At 42.8% G+C, this 23774-nt stretch overlaps 1 protein-coding gene across 3 annotated transcripts in view; it reads left to right on the top strand.

The window, feature by feature from the left end:
- SOGA1 (suppressor of glucose, autophagy associated 1) overlaps nt 1–7347 on the top strand; it is a 172346-nt gene extending 164999 nt beyond the window's left edge. For all 3 annotated transcript variants that reach the window (XM_029611716.1, XM_029611715.1, XM_029611714.1), the window contains one exon: nt 1029–7347. In XM_029611716.1, coding sequence (XP_029467576.1) covers nt 1029–1175 — 147 coding nt within the window. In that variant the 3' untranslated portion in view covers nt 1176–7347. The remainder of the gene's footprint in view (nt 1–1028) is intronic.
- The last annotated feature ends 16427 nt before the right edge of the window (nt 7348–23774 follow it).

The raw sequence follows: 23774 nt of genomic DNA, 5'->3' as shown, positions 1-23774 counted from the left end.
TCCATTTTTAACCAGTTAGGTATAATCTGAAGTTATCTGAAAATTGACCCCATAGCTTCTATTTAATTCCAGCTCCCATCCCATTACAAGGGACCCTATTTTATCATGAGCATGTCAAATCCCACCAAAAATCAGGCAAAGGGAAATGCTACCACCTGCTCACCGTAGTCCTCCAGCTGGCTGGAGATGAGTGGTCTTCATACCTGCCTCAGTCTTCTTCGCCGGTTGGGGTTCAGTCTAGCGGTTTGATTCCTGCAGTTTGCTATAGTCTTGGGACATTTGCCAGCATCACTGTTTGAATTGCTAGACTGAACTCATCCGGCAAAGGAGGCTGAAGCAGGTATGAAGGCTGTTCTCCTGGATTGTGGTAGAGCAGTCCAGTGATGGGAGAGTTTTGAAGGAGGACAGAGAGGATCATGGATCGGGGAGGAGAAGAGGGAGAGGGAGAATTGGGAATCGGGGAATGGCAGAGAATTAGGAGAGGAGGAGGACTAGGGATGAGGGAGAAGAAGTATCATGGATGAGAAGAAAAGGAAGAGGGGGATAGGGAGAGGAAGGATCACAAAGAGGGAGAACAGGGAGAAGAGAGGAGGAGAATATTGTAGAGGGAGGAGGAGATAGAAGATTGGGGAGGAAGGAGAGAGGGGGATTATGGGAGAATCCACACACCTGCAGGAACAGCAGATAGATGGCTCTCCCCCACACTTGCCCTCCACTTTGAAAGATGGAATGCAAAAAATGCCCCCCCAAAGTGAAATTGCCATTAGAGAAGCAGAGTAAAATCAGTCCCTTCCTGTTACTTACCTGTATTCTTAGCAGGAGTGGAATCCAGGTATGCATCATTATACTCAAAGAAAACCTGCAGCAATTTATCCTAATAGGCAATGGAAATCTTACAATATTTCCTAGACAACTGTGTGTTTAGCTGGTCATAGCAGTATGGGTACGATGTCAGGCACGATCAGCAGAACTACTTCCACTAGGCGGTGTCGCTGACAGTGTTACTAATCCCGTCTTACCGTTTGCAGGATGCAGCCTGTGACTGCAGCTCCCCATCTCTCGCTTCCTGTTTCGCACGGCCTTCTCATTTACCAGGGCCTCATTCCCCTTCAAAATGCAAGGTGAAGAATGTGGAAGGAGCACAACCGGAAGAGAAAGCGGAAGACTTCGAGTGAGCAAGATCTGGGCCGGGGAGGTAAGCACGCACTTCAGAAAGCAGTGCATCTCCCTTCCCAGCCACGGGGTGAGGAGCCCGCAAGGATATCGCCTGCACGGTTTTCCTGGATGTACCCGCGCTTGATGAGTCATCACTGACGGACATGCTGTGCTAGACGTGCGAGTGAACATATTGTTTTATAAACTGAGATTTCCTTTGTCAGGTGAGAGAGAGAAAACTTTGGCAAGTAGAGATGAAACTGTTGATGTTAGACGGCTCCCTTCAAAGCAGATCATAAAATCCACTACAGAGGACCAAGCACTTCAGCACAGGAAATGTTTTCTGTCACTGTCTTGTAAAGATAATGTAATCCGCAAATATTTAATTATGTATCTATTCTGAGACTTGGGGTGAGCTCTCTCTACCTTGTTTTGCAAGCGCTGAGAGAGGGGACTGTTCCTCTATCTGCAGTTCCTGGGGCGCATTGGAGCTGTAACTCATTCTTCAAACTCAGGGGTGGGGGTGAAGGGCTGTAAATCTTTGTGTAGCTGGGCGAAGAGAACTTTAACTCATTCTTGAGACATTGGGGGATGGGAATGTACCTCGTTCTAAGTGTGAACGATGACTTGTATAAGATATATTTGTTGTATACATGTTTGTATGTTTATAAGCTTCTAACTCGCCCCTGTTCTTTGGTGCTTCCTTCTGTCCCGAGGTTGCAAGACCCATTCTCCTAGGGTGAAGTATTTTGGCTTTAAAGTGATAAAAAAAAAAAACACTTCAAATGCTCACTTTGACATTAAATTGAAGTCTAATCAGTGTAAATAATAGCACAGTCTTCACTCGAGGAACTGAAAAGAAACCCATCTATGTTCCATTATCAAAAACTTGCAATAATTTTTAATGAAAGTTTTGTGGTAGGGAAAAAATAAAACAAAAATCTGCCATTTAAGCCAAGGATGTTCAGGACGATGACTGGGTTTCTTGGGTGGGGGTGATGTCTTCATTTTTATTCCTGTTTTCTATGTTTATATTGTTATACCGTAAACCCTGCCCATGCATGGGAAGGCAGAAATTAAGATTGCTGGCTGTGATTCTGTGACAACTCCGTTATGTGCTACAGGAGGGGCTTGGTGGAAGGGGAATGGGAAGCAGTGACCTGCTGGGGATGTTTCCACTGCAGGGTGAGCCCTCTCTTGTGGTTTTTTATTCCATGGGTGCCTTGTATTGGAAGACAGTTCTCTCCCCTGATCAGTGGGGTATCATAAAAGCTCATTGTGCAAACAGAATATCTTCATAACATTCCCAGGCTTTTCTTCCAGACAGAGGATATCTTGAGTGAGCATGTACCACTGTTGACTGAGACAGATAACAAAGCCAAGTCACAACTGTACAATTTTATTCTAAGATCAACAGCATTCTTGGTTCAGGTCCCAGATATTAGACCTCTTACCTTCCCATCTCCGGCTACTGAGCACAGATTGTGACCCAACCATTGGGACCTATTTCCCTTTACTGTACCTACAAGTATAGAGTTTTTCATGATTAGCATTATGTAAGTTTAAGCAGTGATATATGTGCAGACGATGTTATATAGAAAGGTGATATGTGTTTTTAAATGTTTTTGCTGGACTTAATACAAAAGAGCACAGAGTATCTGAGGATGTCGCAAGAAGAAATTACTTTGGTAAAATGGTAATATTGTACCATTCATGATATTTGGACAACTTTGATCATTGCTGCCTCTATTTGGTGTAGCATTTGATTTTGAGATAGCAATACTAGTCTGAGTTCCTAAGCTTTAAATTGGGTTGGGCTCTTGGATTGGTTGCCTTCTCCATCTTTGTGGTCTGGATTGTTTGAACCTTCTTGGGGGAACTGTATCCTTAGCTGAGAGAATGGGCTACAGATGTACAGTGCCTTTTTTCACCTGCCCTGGGATAGAAGCAATTAGAAGGTTTTTTTCAAGGACCCTATGGTGGCTTTCCTCTTTTTTTTTTTTACATCTGTGTAAGCATGTAAGATATATAAAGCAAAGTCAGTAGGCTATAGGACTTTTTCTCTAAAAGTAAGCAGGAGCAATGGTCCAGAGAGGTCCACGTTGTACTTTAGACACATTTGGATAAAAATGGTCACGCACTACACATCAACATTTCTTCATTGGTTAAAAAAGGATCATCTCACAGTGTACACACAGTAATCACCTATTGTAACCAGTTGCCTCTGCTTACTCTATCTCTGGGAATCATACTCATTTGCCAATCAGCATCTTCCCTAACCCTTAAGACCACCCTCTGTATTAATCCCAAGCATTTAACATTTGTCCTGGTAGGTTATTGAACGTATCTGTTACCTTTCATAGAAAATAAATATTTCTTCACCTTTCCTCTGAGCCTCCCTCCCTCCTGCTTGATATCATGACCCCTTCTACCTGGGCTTCTTATTTTATGGAGAATGCTATCTTCTCATATTTTATATGATCTTATCAGATAGTTGAATGTTTTTATCATATAAAAGAGTCTTCCATTCACCCTGCAAGTGGTGTAGGAAGTGAGTAAGCAGCCAGGTTGGAAATGTAGCAAAATAAACAAAAATCATAATTTTAGTCATGGAATGGAGAGGCATGGTCAAAATATTGTAGCGCTATCTTTTTTTTCTAACAAAACTGCCTTTATTTTCCATAGAAAATGATGATAGGTAAGTACTGCAAGATCCATCTAGTCTGCCCATTCTTGATACAGTACCACAGAGCCTACCCTTTCTCAGGTTTTACATTCACATCTTTGTATCTAAGGATTTTCTGTGCTCACCCTTGCATTTTTTACATTCTGTTTTGGGTTTGACCACCTCCATTAGGAGACTGCCCCATGTATCTTCCACCCTTTTGTGAAGAAATATTTCTGAATGTTACTTCTCAATCTGCCTTCTTTGAGCTGCATATTGTGACCCCTTGTTCTAGAATGGCCAAATGTGTTTGTGCATTATTTATTTAGGCCTTTAAGCCTCTTGTTTAGAGGGCTTATGTTGAAGACACTGTAGCATTTTAGTAGCCCTTTCTGGACTCTAACCTGTCAGTATCCTGAAGATACTGCCTCATGAACTGGGTGCAGTGCTCCAGGAGAAGTCTCACCAGTGAACTGTTCAGAGGCACTACGTGCCCTCTTCTTTATAGTGGTAATGCATCTCCTTATGTGTCCTATCATTCTTTTGGCTCTTGCACTGTTTTGCTACCTTGAGGTCATCAGACATGATCTACCTGAGATATTTTCCTGTTTGATGTACATGCATATTTCACCCCCATTGTGTATTCCTCTTTCGGAGTTCTGCACTTGAAATGCATGATGTCACACTTTTTGGCATTAAATATTAGTTGCCAAATGCTTGACCATGCTTTGCCTAATTTTTTTCTAGTCCATGAGGAGTGTCCACTCTGTTGTAGATCTTTGTATCACCTGCACCACTGCTTTCTGTTGCCCAGTGCCTCATCCAGTTTATACTACCCTAGGGTCCAACTGTAGACAACTCATTTATGAGCCTCCTTTGGGGGAACAGTCAAAATCTTTCCTGAAATTGAAGCATACCACCTATGGTGCTCATCCCTGATCTAATTCTTTGATCATCCAGTCAAAAAAATCAATGAGATTTGCTTGACATCTTCTTTTGGTAAGTCCACATTGCCTTGGATCCCGCATGTTCCACTATCCACCCCATTAATCTGCCCACCACAGGGTTCCGACTGGCTGGCCTGTAATTACCGGCCTCCTCCCTGTTTCTGCCTTGATGAAGTGGGATTTCAGCCAGATCAGCCTATCACATTCAGCTTTTTCCAGCACAGATTTTTTTTGTATATGAGATATACATGCAGACCATACTACTTTCATTTGTGTCCCAGGATATTTTATATTGATTAGTTAATACTGTCAAAAAATAAAATAATTTTCCAGTCTTTGGTGTGTTCTGACTTTATTTTCTGCTCTGCTTCTCTTTTATTTCTTTGTCCTCCCTTCCATTCCTATGTCTGTCTCTGCTTTTTGTCTTCTGTTTCTGATGTCATGTCTGGCCTCTTTTTTTTTTTCAGCTGTTTCTTCTCTCTCTGTTTTCCTTCAATGAATTCTACATTCCTTCTGTGCCCCCTCTCTTGCCTGCCTCCCTCTCCTTTTCAACTCTGTCCTGCAGTCACTTCTCTCTTCCTCCTGCATCCTCCCTTATTTCTGCATACTTCCACCTCTTCACACTTCACCCCGTATGACCTACTCACCACCCTTCCTTCCTTCTGTTGTCTGTTATCCTGTTTCCCTCTTCTTGATGTCTGCTTTCTCCCCTCCTTCTGTCTTCTCTTCCCTGTTCCAGATATCTCTCCTGTTTCCTTCCTTATCCCCTCCAATAAGCATGAATGAGAGATAAAAATCTCAGGTCTCCACAAGGATGGGGAGGTGCATGATCCTCCATCTGCTAAGCATTAATAAATGTTCTTCCTTAAGGAGGAACAAGCCCTCACTGAGGCTTCAGATCTTCCCAGGACAGTGAGGCCTGGGTCCCTCCCACCACCACCACCACTAAATCCTTCCTGTGAGAGAGCAGATGATCCCTCGCCCCCATCAGAACTCATGAAGGATCTCTGCCCCCATGGCATTGACTGCATCCTTCCTAGGGGTGGGGAAAGGAGTTACCTGCTTGTTTACCTGAAAAATCATGGACTCAGCAGATCATAAGCTTCTCTTTGGGGACAATTCCCCAAACTCATGGACATCTGGTAAACTTAGATGGAAAACCAGAAGAGCAGAAGGAATGTGCTGAGCCAAAAGGTCCCTCCAGTGGTGAAAGGGAGAGAGAGAGAGAGAGGTATTTATATACACACACACACACATCATTAAATGGTACATTATCTATGTTAGGACCTCTAGATCAGTGCAGATCGTTGCATCTTAGGTGTGACTGGAAAATGTCGGCATGTTTGTGAATATCCATACACCTTTTCTGAAATGCTCACACCAGTTTAATCTTCCTGAACCTTGTCATGCCTTCACACAAACCAGATGTGAAACCTTTTGATAATACCACTATTGAATGGTCTGCAGTGTTGTACCATTGTGCAGATACCGAAGTTGCCCTTGAATATTCTCCTGGCCATAGCATCTACTCTCTATTTCATGCTGAAAAGTGAGTATTTATATTACTAATAAAGTGAAAAAAAACATTAGATGAAAATAATTCATAAGCACATGCTGCATTCTACTGAAACAAGCTCAATGGTCTTAGAGGGTCCCTTAAGCTGGAAGATGTACAGATTAGCCAGTAATAGCATTACCTTCAACAAGGCACAAAAATCCTTTATTCAATATGATGAATAATGACTGAAACATGAGTGCACTTCAATGCCTAAACATGGCTTTCTCTGTGTATTCAACGGGAGTACAAAACCTAGGGATGGCAATTTTTAAAATGATTTACCTGGGTAAAATGGCTTCTCTGAACGTTGCCCCTCTCAGCCTGGCTAAACGTGTGCACAGGTTTCCATGGGAGCTTTCTTTTAGTCAGGCAAAGGTGGGGGAGAACATGGTAGGGAAATAAAGCATGAGGCTTTGCACACATCCACACGAGGGGTAACATTAGTGGCTACTCTTTACCCACAGCCCTTGTAGCCAGTTTACAAAGGTTATCTGTCTGGGTAATTTCCCTTAGTCCATGAGTAAAAAAATACCCATGAACTTTGCTACACCAAACTGTCCCCTGGACATTGACTGAATGGGTACAGGTCAGGGCAGCCTGCTCTCGATTTGCATATGATTGTTATGCAGCCTCTCTCCCACCACCATCTTAACAAATTCAAAGAAGTTTAAGTAATGTTGCATGTAAATATTTAAGTAGGTGAACTAATAATTTCAGAATCTAATTAGTAAGAGAAACATTCTCTTCCCTTCGCAGTGACGATATTACTGTTCAGGCAAGAACAGAGGGGGTATATTTTGCCTTTATGGACATGTTGCTATGACAGATAACTGGGCCCTACATATAAGGTAACCTCTACAAGTGAAACAAATTACCACAACTGATATTGATGGCCTTGATGATAACTTGTTCTTCACATAGCATCCTGATTTGACAAGTTCCAATACTGGAGCCTATTTTAGAACAATAAAAAAAAAAAAAAAGCCCTCTAATGAAGGGGATTAAGCCTGCGGCTTACCTAATCATAGAGGATTGTGGGAGAGGAGGGACTGATGTGATGTGCTATAATTTTAATTTCCTAGCGGGTAGCAGATGGACTCAGGACCAATCAGTATAGTGTAATCCTGATAGCAGTTGGAGACGGATCAGATTTCAATCTGACGTCAGCCCCTAGTACATATACCCCTGCAGGAAGTGCAGCTCTTCAGTATTTTCCGTCTCCATAGCAGTTAGGGACGATCTGCACGCTCTCACAGCGTTAGAACAAATTCAACGAAGAAAACCCAAATTTGGAAGAAAACCTACCACTGAAGACGAGCCCTGCTCTCCTGAGGTGATACCCTCGGGTCCCTCCCCTAGTTGAGAATTCCTGAGGTGATTTCCGTGGTACCTCGGAGGTGAGCCTCAGTCCAGCGGCCGAATCGCGGCGAGGACCTAGCCCCCGATTTTGAGCGCGGCTGAGAGGCAGCGGGTGCACCCTCGAGCGCGGCGGTGAAGATATTTGCCCTCTCCCCCTGCAGCTGGAGACTGCCTGGAACAAAACCGGGAAGCGCCGAAGACAAGGTAAGGTAGAAATCTTCAGCATAGACTCCGGTCTCCGAGGTTCGAGGAGTCGCACAGATCGCCGGCCGAGACCAGTGCCGCCGGGTTGATCCGCCCTAGCAGGGCCAGGCCCCGGTTAGTTCCAAGGGTCCTCCCACGTGGAGACCCTCCGAGGTGGTCGCCATATTGCCCGCGTGGTCGCCGTCACCATATTGGACCTATTCGCCGCTCTGTTCACCATCTCGATCCGGGCGCACAAGGCCAGCTAGGCGCACAAAATACATGTGCGCATAAAGTTACACGCACAAGGGCCATGTGCGCATAAAGTTACACGCATAAGGGCCGTGTGCATAAGATATACGCGCATTGCGCGTCTATCGGGCTGAGCACATACCAGCGACTTGGGCGCACACCTACGCGCACAACCCACACTCACATCTTAGACGCACCTGAGCGCATAAGGATTTACGTGCCTATAGCCATGGCACCACCGGAAACGGAGCTCAAGGCTCAAGGCCTCTGCCCAGCATGCCATATCAGAGCCACACCAAGCAAAGAGGCCAACGCCCTGTGCGCTCAGTACGAGGAGGCCCTGGGAGATCCAGTCCAGGGCCAGTCCCACCCAGGGCCGAGTACTAGCTCCTCAGTGAGTACCCCGGACCTAGCAAATTCCAGCGGGACACCCCCTCAAACGGGGACCTCCAGGGACTCAACGCCCTTTAGCTTGGACCCAGCGTCTCTCATGGAGGGAATTCTTCAAAGGGCTACACACCTTCGTCCACATGCAGATGGAGCCTCCAGCTAAACAGCCACAGCCTCCACCAGAAGACCTTTATCCCTCAGGCCACGCTAGGCCTAGACAAATGTTCCCACCGCCCAGAAGCCCCACCTATGGGGACACGGACCACTCTGAAGAGGAAGCAGAGCCCCTAGAAGAGGGGGAACTCCCCCGAGGGACAGAGCCTCACCGAACCATGAGATGCTTCTTCACCAAGGACGAGCTCCCAGACCTGGTCACCCACAGCCTGAAGGAGCTTGCTATCCCGGGCGCAAGTGCTTCGGGGGAGCCTAAGGCGAATCCCCTGCTAGAGGGACTCCACCAGACCTCTCGTCATTTCCCTCTCTTACAAGCCGTCCAGCAGCTAATTGACCTGGAATGGAGTGCTCCAGAGTCCACATTCAAAGGGGGACGAGCTATGGCAGCCATGTACCCCCTGGACCCAGCGGCCAAAGACCTTCTGACATGCCCAAAAGTGGATGCCATGGTCTGCGCGGTCTCGAAGCGCACTAGGGAGAAGAATTAGCCTAGTGGTTAGAGCAGTGGACTATGAACCAGGAGACCAGGGTTCGAGTCCTGTTATCACTCCTTGTGACCTTGGGCAAGTCACTTTACCCTCCATTGCCTCAGGTACAAAAACTTAGATTGTAAGCCCTCTGGGGATAGAGAAATACCTACAGTACCTGAATGTAAACCGGTGTGATATCTCGATTGAGATCGAATGTCGGTATATAAAAATAATAAATAAATAAATAAAAAATACATACTATCCCAGTGGAGGGAGGAGCAGTGCTCAAAGATGCTCATGACCGGAGTCTGGAATCCATCCTTAAACAGTCCTTTGACGTCGCACTGTGTCTCTACAAATAGCGGCCTGCTGCACCGTAGTGACACGTGCCTGCCTATCTCAGACCAAGAGCAACACCCCTGGAGAGGCCATGGAACCAGCAGTATCATTCCTTGCGGACACTGCCTCCGATCTGGTGTGCACAGCAGCCAGAGGAGTGTCATCAGCTGTGGCTGCCAGGAGACAACTCTGGCTCCGAAGCTGGTCGGCCGACGCATCTTCCAAAACACGTCTCACAAGGATGCCCTTCAAAGGATCCCTTCTGTTCGGCAGGGAACTAGGGAAACTGGCCAACAAATGGGGTGAGTCCCCATTGCCGCACCTACACAGTGCCTGGCTGTGCACTAATGTGTGTGGCGTGTACACAGAAGCTGCTTGCCTGTAAGCACAAAAGAGGCACACTTCCTGGGCACTTGACTGCACAGACCCACTCAATAATAAGGTTCAGTCTGTTTAAAATGCCCACTGTCCACTATCAAGGTGCCTGGCTGTGCACTAATGTGTGTGGCGTGCAAACAGAAGCTGCTTGCCTGTAAGCACAAAAGAGGCACACTCCCTGGGCACTTGACTGCACAGACCCAGCCTGTTAAACTGCCCAGTGAAGCCCAGTGCACTGAGAGACTAAGTAATTGGAATTAAAATAAATCTGTTTAAAAAAGCAGGAATTTTTGTCACTCCAGAAAAATGGATGAAATTGAAAATAATATATCTCTCCAAGCCAGCCCAACACCCTAAATCAGTGATGGCTAACCTATGACACGCGTGTCAGAGGTGACACGCCGAGCCATTTTTGCTGAATCGGGACTATCAAATTTTTTTTTTTTTTTTTATCGGCTGTGCCGAGCCTTTTTTTTATTGGCTGCGCCCTGGGAGATCCAACCCTTTAAATTAGTTTTTTAGTATCCCTCCACCCCCCTCCCCCCCCCAATGCCCCCGGGCGCAGGGAGGCGCATGCGGTGCAGCGACAGGCAGATAGGCAGGGCCGTGGTGAGGCTCACGTCACCACAGCCCAAAGAAAAAGATCGCGTTTAAACGCGCTGATGCTCCTCCTCCTTCCTGTGCGGCCCCGGAAGTAAACGTTGCCGGAGCCACGTGGGCAGGAAGGAGGAGAAGCATCAGTGCGTGCAGAAGAGGAGCATCGCTTGCACTTACGGGCCGCCGCGAATCCCAAGTCGCAACGGCCCGAGAAGAGGAAGAGGCCTGGTAGCAGGGCCGCTGCAGAGCCCATCCTGCGGCAACCCGCGAAGAGGAGGCCGAGAGGTGAGAGAGAGGCTGAGGGTCTGTAGAGGGTGTGTGTGTGTGCGTGCGCGTGTATGAGATGAGTTGAGAGATTGTGTGTGAGGACCTGAATGTTTGCAGAGACTGTATGTGCTTGAGCAAGACAGCATGTGGAAGTGAGAGAGAGCCTGTGTGTGTGAGTCAGACAGCATGTGCCAGTGAGAGACTGTGTGTATGAATGATTGTATGAGAGAGAGCATGTGACAGTGAGAGCCTGTGTGTGAGAGAGAGAAATGCATGTGAGAATGAGAACCTGACTGTGTGTTTGAGGGAAGAAGATGGAGAGAAAAGAAACAGAAAAAAAGACAATATAAAAGGAATTGGCAAAAAAAAAAAAATAAGAAAGGGAAGGTGGGGGAAAAAAAAAGATCAGACAGCAAAGGTAAAAAAAAAAAAATTCTTTTTAGTGATTGGCACATGTAATCTTTGGGAATGTGCAAGAATAGCAACATCCCCAATAGTCATGTGGCAGTAGAGGAATGAGAGAGGTTCCGAGGTTGCTGGCAAAAGAGAGGGGGGTCTGCCTTTAGTGTGTGCATGTGAATGAATGGGACTCTGCCTGGGGGTGTATGTGTGTGAATGCATGGGTGCCTGCCTGGGGGTCTGTGTGTGTGAGAATGAATTGGTGCCTGCCTGGAGGATGGAGCGGGAGTGGTGTGAAAATGAATGGGAGCCTGCCTGGGTGTGTGTGTGTTTGTGTGTATGTGAGGGAGCCAATGAGTGTGAGAGCATGAGTGTGTATGAGAAAATCCAGGGGAGTAAGAGTTTGTGTGTGGGTGGGTGGGGGGGGGGGGGGAGAGAGTGTTTTAATTGAAGATTTAGCCGATGAAATTCAGCAACAAAAAAGTCACTAAGCAGGTAAGGTAAATAATTATTTGTTTTTGCTTTATTAATAAATACGGTACATATATTAAAATTATAACTTTGTTATTAATTAGAGCTACAAATATCACAATTATGGATTTTTCTAGAAGTGACACACCACCCAAGTTATGCTAGTTTTTTTTAATGAATTTTGACACACTGAGCTCAAAAGGTTGGCCATCACTGCCCTAAATGGTGGTCAGTGCTAGCTGACCTAGCACAGTTTCTCTTCTCAGTCAGAGATGACCAAAATAAACAGCTTGAAAGAAACAGGACTAGTAGTAGCTATAGCTGACCCTGGCACTGCAGCAAAACAAAGAATAATTTTCTTTCCTTTACTAGTAGCCTAGCCTATCTCTCTTAGTTCAGCCTCCTCCCTCTTCCACCCAGCCCACCTCCCCACAGCATCGCTGGAAATAAGTGCATGGCTCCTCGTGCTGATGTTGATATACTGCTGGCTCATCAGTAAAATCGACAGAGAGCACTGAATGACAGCGCTATTGGCTGCATTCAGTGCAGCTCAGAAAATGTCAGCGCGGATACGCTGCATTCCGGTATCCATGCTGACCTGTCCGACCCTTTCCTGTGAATCACTGTGACTCACAGGAAAGGGTCAGCAGGTTGACATGGTTACCGTAGGGGCACTGCCATTTTGTGCAAATCATAGGTAGCAAGTAGCTAATGGGGGCGAAGAAAAGCGCGCACTGCTGGGCGCGCCGAATTAAAGAGAAAATACGTTAAATACGTGGGGAGTCGCGATGCGTTTCGCCTCCCCATGTATTTAACGGATAGGACAAAATACGTTGCGGATCGCCAATACGTCGAAAACGGATGCACACCCCTAGTGTCTTCATCATGTACCTTGAATGCATCCGTGTCGCTGCTTCTGGATTGCTGCTGCTGCTACCCCTGCTGCTGCTGCTTCCACTTCTGTTGCTGCTGATACTACTCAGTTCTTCCACTGCTGTCCTCCCCCTGACCCTGGATTCCTTTGCATGATGTATGTCAGCTACTCCAGCTGCTTCCACGGCTTTTGATCTTGCTGATATTGGTTATACTGTTCAGCAACTCAGTTGTCTTCTTTGCTGGATTGGTGCACCTGGTCTTTTATGTCATCCCTGCCTAATACAGCTACATAGAAATGTTAAATAGTAGTAGTGGCAGTAAGGCTGCTAGCAGATTACGATCACTTGGCATTCTCTGCTGTGGTCTTCGTCTTCAGATCTGCTGCACTGATTGGGCACTCTATGTAGTGAATCATCCCTTGACTAACATTCCCTGCACTGATACATTTGTTTTTAAACAGCTGCTAATCACAGTAGATGGCCTGCATTGATCCTAGATGCTGATTCTAATGAACTATATTAACTGAATATCCTGGGCTGTTTCCTTTTCAACATCAACTATTTTAAAAAAAAAGTATCCAAAAATAATTTCTTTACATATGAAACCATTTGTACATAAGTGTTCGATTCACATACTGGGTGTGTCTTCAACTCTGCACTATATTTAAATCTTTTCTTGACAGTAAATGTTAATTGGCTTTAAAACAGTGTGTGCTTATTTTACTTGGAATTCTGGGATCTGTTAATTTAGGTCTAGTTTTATGGCATTCTGAGTCCTGGGTTGCTGGTTCCTGAACTCATGGGGTGCTGGCTATTGGGTCCTGAGATCACAGACAGTGGGGTTTTGGGTCCAGGGTTCCTGAGCTCTCGTGGGTGCTAAGTATTGGGTCCTCAGATGGTGAACACTGTGGTATTGGGTCCTGGACTCCTATGCTTCAGGATGTTGGTTTCCAAATTTTGAAAGAGAAACTGCATGTAATTTACTTTTTAAAATTCATGCACTAGGGGAGGGAACTTTGAGAGGGAAAGAGGTTTTTAGTTAATTTTCATTCTTTAGCTCTCCCCCAACGTTCCACTCCTCAGATTGTCAAAGAACTTTTCAAAGGTAAGTGCTTATTTACTGTGTTTGATATATTATAATGCTGCTCTAAAAAATATGCACAAATGAGAAAAACCATATATGTGTACTGAAGGTGATGAATTTTTCTTTCAAATAGTCAAACTGAGAAAATAAATGAATGAAACACATGAGGATTTTCCTCTACTAACTGCTTAGTTACCATGTTAACGTTTTGGTTATGTTGTTCTAAAAATAAATAAATAAATAAATAAGCACATATGAAAGAAACTATTTCATTGTTCAGAATGCGATAAAATTGTCTGACCAAAAAGCAATAGAGAAAACATGAGAAGATAACCATAGGCAGGAATCAAAAAGAAAAAGCCAAAAGCTAAATATAAGCAGACAGATTTCACTCCTTGACACTCCTAGGCCATTGAAGACTGGTGACAATGGGGCATACCATGGTGTAAGATCCTGGGAATGGAGATCTTCTGTGAGGGCTTGTTGATCCCAGGATGCTGGGTCTTACCTGGGCATCTGTGTCCCATGTTCGAGGCTCAAGGGACAGATGTTGAATCTGAACTTCCCATAGACTTTGGGTCAGGGTCTAATAGTCATGGGTCGGGGGGGGGGGGCTGGGACAGAGGCTGCCTTAGGATAAATGGTCTGCAGTTCACAAGGGATGCATGATCCAAGCATCAATATTTTTGTAAACGTGTTGGTTGTTTAATGAGAAAAAAGTAGAATTTTTTCAAAAGCTTATGCAAACCAAATAACAATGAAATAGTTCATGAAAAAAAAATTTCAACAGTAAAAGACTCATAGCAACAGCAGAACATGAGAACAAAAGTCCTCTATAGCCCAGAGTCTTTTGTATGGTGATAGTCTCCAACAGGTGCAACCTGCAAAGGAAAAACAAAGGCTCAGTAAGCGAGATTATTTACAGTTAGTTTTCTGTTGTGCTTTAGATACAGTGGGTATCAGTTGACAGATTGTTTCCTGTAAGATTTTACAGGAACCTTTCTGTGGACTGCCATCCCACTAAGCATTGTGTCAACAGCGACAATGGGGGAAGGGGAAGGGACATGGAGGATTTGCCTCCAGATCTGCATTCTGTTCTTCTGGGACACTACTTCAACAGTACATTGTGCAGCACTATGTAGCACACCACCACATTGTCTGCCAACTTTTCTGGGGAATACTGCAATCAATACATCCCTGTGCAATCCAAACAAAAGAACTGAATATTGTTTTTGATCACAGATTGTGTATTGCTGTGTGTGCCTCGTAACCTTTTGCAATTTCTGAATATGGTGCAAGTACTAGGGTCAGAAGCCATGGTTTGCAGCCATAATCTGCATCTTCTATGAAAAATAAAAGAGCAGTGAATGCCTGCACTTACTGGGCTGGGTTCTGTTTTGAAGGGTTGCTGGGCTCCCGGGTGCTGATGAGTGGATCCAGGGATGCTGAGTGTCTGGGTCCCAATATGATGGGTCCAGGGGACAATGGGGAGCTGGTGGGCTTCCAGGTTCTGAGAGGCTGGTTTCCACCATGAAACACCTCAGAACACGGTTGCCATCCAGTGCTGTACTTGCCCTGCATAAAACTGCTTGCTAACATTGACTGTGACAGGATGTAGGAGTCATGGTAACGTCATCTGATGCATTTTGCACCCACATTCAAGATCTTCATATTGGTGTCATGCACATCCTGAATGTTCAGGGAATGAAAAGGTTTTCAGTTCTGGCAGGTAATTTATCTTCTGCTACCTTGCAGAAAAAATTGTGTTAAATGCCATTATGGTTTACTACACAAGTTTTAGCAGTTCTTTTTTACAGGGGAAGTAATAGCTAATTTCTCTGTTACGCCTTATTAACATTTTCATTTACATAGACATACACTATTTTAACACAGTGGCCGACATTGAAGCTTAGATTACTTTTTCCCATGCTAAAGCCTTTAGTTACATCTGCAGTAATTTTAGCATAGGGCAAGGCTTCCCAAATCTGTCCTGGGCCCCCCCAAAGCCAGCGGGATTTTCAGAAGGCTAATTTTAGCTGAGATAACTGGCAAACCCACCGGTGCAGTTAGTCTGCCACCAATACTGAGACAGCATCATTGTCAGTCCCTGGACTCTTCACCTGCTGTTCTGCTGTACTCTAATGTTATATAAAGATCTTCATATTTAAATATCATAAACTTTTTTTGTTGGGGGGGGCAGGGCAGTGGGTGCAAAATGAACTGCATTATTACTGGACAGGTCCTGTCAGCAGTTGTGGAGCAACGACCTTGCCCAGATATTAATCGCACCACCTCTACCATGGTTATCATCAGGCCATGGTTACCATCCACATATCCTTGCTAAAGTATCCCCATCATACACACATGCACGCACGCATGCACACACACACACACATACATACCCCCGCACTAGGACTGCTTCCAATTTTCCAGTATCTGGACTACTGGTTTTAGTTTAGTTGTTACTAACTCGGTGAAATTAAAGTATCTTAATGGTTTCTGATGGGTGTCGGATGATCTGCCAGACTATTGAGCAGAGATAATAAGTAAGGGAAAGGGGTGAGAATCCCTGGCTGACGCAGCCACATTGAAATGGATTAATGCGCCTGTCTCAGCCAGGCTAAATGTGCACACACAGGCTTCGTAGCCGTTTATGTCAGGGAGCAAAAGTACGGTAATGCAAAACTATGCATTCTTTGTCCCCGCCCCCTAAAAGCAGCCATGTACTTTTGCACACCTTGCAGCTACATGGGCTAAGTGAAGATGGCCCCCAGTAAGCCATAGTCCTTCTCCCTGGATTTCTCAGTCCTTTCTTTTCTTTTTAACTTTTCCATGGAAAACTCTGGCTTGCCCAGTAGCAGAATTAACCCAGCTTATGCGACCTGGGGTTTTACATCCTGATTATTTCTACCTATTTTTCATCATAAGCTTTTTTTTTTTTTTTTTTTTTTTTAAATAAACCCAGAATAAAATTCCCAAGGATGAGATACAAATTGGAAACAAAGGCCTTGAATACCCCTCATGTCACGTTAGGAGAGGAATAAATGTTCTCTGGCCAGGGGAGGCCAATCTCAGAGTCTGCCTTTGGCCTTCTAGTTGCATTTCTTACAGTGGAAACATCTTTGATAAATTGAGAGGAAATAAAGCTTTGCAACTTATTCAAACCACAGGCCTCAAGCATCATTGCCATCTAGATTAAAATGGATTAATGCACCTGTCTCGAAGCATCACTTGGTCTGTTTCTCTGCTCTAGCAGAGCTTTCCTTGACCTTTTCAATTTCATGGCATGTTTTTGCGTTTGCTCAATTCTCATAGTATACCAAACCAAATTTTGCAATGTCACTGTATTTTCACTGTTGTGTTCCTCTCTCTTCTCCCCCACACCTACAGTTGCCTCCTGCTGCCATGTCATGAGGAACAGGCTAATCCAGTCCTGGCTTTACCCTGTTGCATTTAGTTTTGATTCTCCCAGATAAATCAATGAGGCAATCAGAACTACAAGTCCCTGCATGCAACAGGATAAATCCAGCACTGGATTAGACTATTCTTTATGACATGGAGCTAGGAGGCAACCCTTCCCCCTCCTGTCAGTCCTTTCTCTTCATGTTCTCTCTGTGATTTTATCTCAACCCTCAAAGTCTTCTCTCATCCCACATCCCAACCTGAGCATGATCCTCTTTTACCTACCCCTCCATCCCTGCCACTCATTTCCTCCTGTCCCCATCACCTCCACACACCCCTCCCCTTAGCAGAAGGGGATTGGCTCCTCCCCTTATCAGAAGGGGAGTGGCTCCTCTTACCTGTGTCTGCTAGCAGACTTCACTTTGAGGTTTCAATGCATGGTGCTGACCAGTGACCAGTCCAGTGAAACTATGGGGTGAAGCTGGGAAAGGACAAGGCAGATGCTGCACAAAGCGCCACTCTCCACCTGCTAACATAAGAATTGCAGTGCAGAGTAAACCAAGGGTCCATTAAACCCAGTCCCCTCTTTCCAACAGTGGCCAAACTAGGTTACAAGTGCCTAGCAGAATCCCAAAAGGTCAATAAATTCCATGCTGCTAATGCCCAGGGATAAATAATGGCTATCATCAAGTCTACCTGATTAATAACAGTTTATGGACTTTTCCTCCAGAAACGTGTCCAAACCTTCTTTAGAGCCAACTACACTATGGGGTAGATTTTCAAACATACATGCGCGATTCCCAGCGCATGCACATGGATGTGCTGATTTTATAACATGCGCTCGTCAGCACGCGCATGTTATAAAATCTGTGGGCCGCGCGCTGATATAATTCATAACTCTGGTTCATAATTTCGGCTCATTCAGCCATTCCCAGAATCCTCAGAGGGCTGATTCACACTGACACTGTTGAAATATAGTGAATTTCTCAGACTCAAGAATGTGGAAGATCTGGTAAACTTGTAGCTCTGCAAAGCCTATAATTAAAGGCCAGGAAGGCATCAATGACAATATTTGCACCACAATACAGGGAAGCTTGGTTCGCATGAAGCCAGGATGCAAGCTTTTGTCTTGCAGATGTCTATCTCAGCGACAGGAGCCAGGTGAAAAGATTCTTCTTTTAAAGTTACAGTTTTAATTAAAGTCCTGGCGTCAGCAAACGGAATTCAGGCCTATTTCCTATTCAGAACACAGACTGGCTATCTGTTTACACAACAAAGCGGATCAAGAGAAGATCAGAAGAAACAAAGGCCATCAAAGCCATGTTGATAAAGGAACTTTTATGGTGGGAGGATGGACAGGTGAAGAATTCTCAGTTGGGGGGAGTGATCCTCACAAGCATTTCCTATACATGATAGGTTGTCATGACTACAGCATGATGTGTCTCTGTAGATGAGTCTTGGGGCAGTCACGTGATTCTAGAAACTTCGGCGGTGCTGTATGTTTGACTATAAAGGTGGGGGCAGGTCTTGTATTCGGAGAGATGCTGATTATTTTGAAAGACGAAAGGGCACCCTTTATATAGCATCTCCCAGGAACACTTTAAAGAAAAGCCAAATAAAATGTATTTTATACCTTTTACTGAGTCTAAGTGTTCTTGCGTGCCTGGCCCTGAGTCCAGAAATTATGGACATTTTGGCGCCCGAATAGGGACTTGAATAGCTGTTGTTATTATAATTATTCTTTGCTGTAGTGTACGTTTGGTGGACAAAAGTACACTAGGTTCTTGGACGTTTAATTTGGCTTTTCGTCCAAAGAATGAGTTTCCCAGGTGGGCTGGAGGTTATCCCGGAGAATATTTGAGTTCAGAGAAGATGTTTAATGAAATTTTTACGCTGCAGGATCCATTTTGTGAGTATGTAACGAGAAAAAAAAAAAAAGAAAAATCATCTGTAAGTATCACTGTTTTTATTTTATTTGTTGTACAGGGTATATAGATTGTGTGTTACATCGGGATTAGAATACTTTTTGCAAAATGTTCCTTCATAGATATGTTAGGGAGACAGGTACAGGAGCTGCTGATTTGATTAAAATCTAAATTAAGTTCTGCTATTTTCAGATTGAACAGTTGAAAAACCAGAGGGGTAGCCAGCACTAGTCAGTCTGTGGTCTTTTGTCCTCAGACCGCATGGCTTCTGGCTCTGCAGAGGTTTCAAGTTACAGCTGCAAAGTGAGCAGTGGTGCTTGTGTAGAACTGTTTGAAGTTAAATTGGGTAAGTTTAAAAGTTATAATTAGTATGATAAGAGTTTTTAGTTAGTGGATTTTTACCAAAGTTTGGTTGTTTGTTTTTGTACAGGAAGGTGCTAACGGCTTTAATCTTTTAAAACAGGCTACATGTGGTTAATTTCTTTCTTTTCCTCCTTTGATTAGCTTTAACAAGGAAGCCTATTTTTTGTCTGTGTGAATCTATTTATATAAGTTAAGATTTTGTGTAAAATGTTTCTTTGTCAGAAAAGTTTAGTGATTGTAGTTAAACCTAAATCTGGACATTTGTGAAATGCTGGCAGTATTGTAAATAGGGACATTTTGCCTTAATTGTTGCAGTTCATTAAACAGAGAACGGAATCTTTCGGTGCTATGCTGTTTTTCTGCAGCCCTTGCTGGCTTCAAGGACGTGTGTTTACAGTAAACATAGAAACATAGAAGCAGCCCATCTAGTTTGCCCAGCTAGTTTGTTTCTCTTAGCTCTTTGGTTCTATTTCTCACCATGAATGTAGGGCTGCTCATATTTGCATCTAAGTTTTTAGACTTGTGTTATTAATGAGAGTTTATTGGGAAGAGATTTTAGCCCAATGTGAGGTGTGTTTCATTGTTGAGAGATTCCAGATTTTTTATTTGGTAAAAACAAATAAAGCATGAACCTGTGTTTATTTAAAGCTATGCATAATCAGCTTTGATTTATCATTGGAAAGGGATGTATTGTCTTTTTCTTTGGTCAGGTGCATCGGCAGAGGGATAGAAAGGAAAAACAATATATATATATATACCAAAAGAGAGCGACTCCATTTTAATGAATTGATCTGTTTAGTGTGAAAACTGAAATTTGGGTTGTTTGAACGTAGTCAGGAAGTGAATTTGATGCTATTCGCAGGGACAGAGTAATGTTAAAGAGGGAAGAGATTTATTTTTATGCTGATGCAGGTAGGTAAAGTGCTTGGTCAGGAGGTTAATTGTGCGTCACAGTGTCAGAATGAATATGCAGAAGGCTGTGTGGTGGGACATTTAGAAGGTTTTGGTCGAAGTAGAGAAAAAAAATGTGAGTCAGTTGCATTTAAACTTCTTATCATGGGTTTGCTTTTAAACAATTGTGTGAAGATATGATTTATTTTAAATTAAACACAGGTCAGAAACAAACCGAAGGCACTAATATGCATGAACGTTATGCGGCAGTAAGGATGATAGATATTTCTCAGTTTTGATTATACCTCATTAGATGCTAACATTTAGAAGTAAGGGAATGAATTAGGTGGTTTATTTTGATGGGAGTTCAGGTATTGAACGTTTGTATTGTGGACGGTTTAGACGATATGTAAAGGAGAAAGATTGTGAGACGGTGAACAGCAGAGAGTTAAGCAGCAATGTCTATTATCTATTTAGGTGCCAGCAAGAAACACTTTTGGTTAATGCATATTAGTATGTGCCCTCCTTTTATTTTGCAGATTTCCAGACTCCTAGCTGATATGTCTGTGCTTTTGGAAATGATCCGTATTTTTATTTAGGGTATTTACAGGATTTGGTAGTATGAACTCTATGGAGCATATGCATATAGGATGGAAATAAAATGAATTCTAATTAAGTGCAAAGTTGTCTGTTTTAAGTTTTTCTTTTAGAAAGCGAATTAGGAGTTTATAGCATAGAAGGAAAAAAAAAAGGGGTTTTAGATTTGTAAAAGGAAGTAGCTCTTATCACAGGGGACAGCGCCTCCTAGAGGTGGACCATCATAGAAAGGAAAGTAGTTTTATGACTGCTTTTTGCTGAATTAAGGTATAACAGCAGTTTGACTTTTAAGGAACCTGTAAAGTTATTTTTTAAATGTAATTTTAATCATTATATTAACTGTCATATACTAGCTTTCTTTCCAGGGTACCAAAGCACAAAGCACATCTGTCTCTGTTCCATGGGAGATGAAGATTACAGTTTTTTCCAGTTTGATTCCTTTTCATTTTTAATAGATGTATTCTATTTTTAATCCTGAGTTTTTGTTTTTCTTTTATGGATCGATCCACTTCTTTTATATTTTTAAAGTACTTTTTAATTTTTTGAGCTCAAAAGTTTGTCATGTTGTCTGTTCTATGTTACATGTGTAAAATGAGGAATGAATGAATGCATGCATTATGTAGTCAGTGCTGTGACATATATGTTTTAATGTAACGTCTGAATATTTATGTTTGTGGTCCGGACCATTGCATGATGTTTTGAAATAATGTGGGGATTATTTTGCAAATTAAATATAGGGAGTACGTGATATAATAGTATTTTCTTACTACTTAATCGGATTTTGTTGTACTTTTATTTAGGTTTGAATCCATACACATGCATCTAATCTAATGAGCTAAGAGATTCTGCCCTGCCATCAGCACTGAATCCTACTAAGAACTATATATGCACTGATTGCAGAAATTATCATTGGCCACAGAAGTTCTTACATACTATATGGACTGCAATGCTTACAATTTATGCCTGATCGTTGCTTTTCTCTTTGTTCTGTGGGAGTGACTTTATGCAGAATCTAGGTTCTTTCATTCTCTGCCAGAACTTAGGTGTTCAAGTTAATGATATCATCTGAAGTGATGTTGTTTTTATTAGTTTGTATGTTCCAAGTTAAGTAGTATTTTCCAGTCTTAGAATTTATAATATTTATATGCTGAATCAACTAAATGCATATGTACTAGGTTTTTCTTTATCTTTATCTTTATCTTTATCTATGGAAGCTGCTTTGATTACATAGAGGGTGATGTGTTTCAGTGTGATTCAAAGATGATAATTTAGGGTTCAAGAGGGAGATCTATATATGTTTCTCTTCCACACCAGCATAAGTTATAAGCTATTCCTATTCTTTTGTTTTGCAGCTTACACTTATCGTAATCACTTTGCTGATCTTTAATATCTCAATATTCTATTTTTTATTCTAATTTCTTCTCTGAATCCTTTTTGAATATCTTTTTCCTATGACACTATCTATTAGGTTTTACCTAATGACTGTTTCACTCTCTTTCATAAAGATTTCTTACTAGTGTAGCCTGTGATGCTTATTATGAGATTGTTCTCCTTGAAACAAATACATACCTTACATATGAGGAGCTTTGTCATGGGGATCTGCAACATTCTATTACTATCTCTTTTGGTATATTAATTGCTCATTGTTCTTTTCTTCTTATCTTGGCCCTTTTACTATACACCCTATCTGTGACTTAAACTATTCCGTTTATAAGCTAGTTTGTTTCCATTTAAGATTCCAAAGGGGAAGATATTTTTCTTAGTTCTGTTTTTTATTTGTATTACATTCCTTCCTTTCCCTGTGCAAGGACTCACACTGAAGGTTTATCACTTTTGCAAAGTACATTATTTTGTTTTAGATCACACAATATGCTAAAGACTTTCTCACAGTGTCAGCTTTCACTTATTTTTATGATTATCCCCAATTACACTTAGACTTACCATCATATAAGATGGGTATGAGCCCCACTTCCCTAGACATACCTGAAGACGAAGCAGTATTACTAGCCCTCATCTACCTTAATAACTAATACCCCTTGACTGAAATTGGTTTAGAAACCTTGCCATCCACAGCTGTATCATCTCTTGGACAGGTGACTGCCACAATTGAATTAGGACTGTCCACACAGTGATTGTTTTCACTGCTACAGGTTGTTGTCATAATACTGGATAGCACTATAAATACCCTACAGAATTAGTAGGATGTTTTGGAATTTTGCTATGCCTTTGCATATCATGCATATGCCTCTGCATTTGATCTTCCATCACTACAGCATATGACTAGAATATGTCTTATGCTTTGCAACATCTTTATAATTCATCCCACATCATGTATGCATAACACAGTATGAGTTCTTCTGCTGATTCTTGTTTCTTCTATTCTATTGGTTTCCTTTACTTTTCTGGTAAGGTGCATTGATTATATCCCTGCTTGCCATTTTAATGAATATTATCCTGGGTAGTTGTTCATAATAACAGTACTCCTTGAAAAGATTTGCCTAGTATACCTAGTATTATATGAGAAACATAGTACTTTCATACTGGTCTCTCTGTGTACTTATCTTTATATGTTATACCACTATTATGTAATTACTTGACTCTGAAAGATAACATATGTGATCATGCTATTATGAAGTAGGTCCTTTTTATAATGCAGGTATCTGTATAGCTCCATTATAGAGCTAATAGCTACCTAGTGAAAATTAGTTATGATGTTATTGTTTGATTAACTAGTGAATGCTTGTGGGAGTATCATTCATATTAATTAGGACTCTAGAGGGACACACACCTATGCACTACACCTGATAAATACCAAGGTTAGTGGTTTGGACACACTTTTAAGTTCCTTTGTCATGGCTCATCATCGAAGACTGGTTGGTGTGACACCTTTTCCATTGACGGTGTCACAAGAGGGAAAATGATATAATTCATAACTCTGGTTCATAATTTCGGCTCATTCAGCCATTCCCAGAATCCTCAGAGGGCTGATTCACACTGACACTGTTGAAATATAGTGAATTTCTCAGACTCAAG

This window comes from Rhinatrema bivittatum, chromosome 8, assembly GCF_901001135.1.
Source record: "Rhinatrema bivittatum chromosome 8, aRhiBiv1.1, whole genome shotgun sequence".
NCBI classification, from domain to species: domain Eukaryota; kingdom Metazoa; phylum Chordata; class Amphibia; order Gymnophiona; family Rhinatrematidae; genus Rhinatrema; species Rhinatrema bivittatum.
This window is presented reverse-complemented; position numbering and strand designations above follow the sequence as displayed.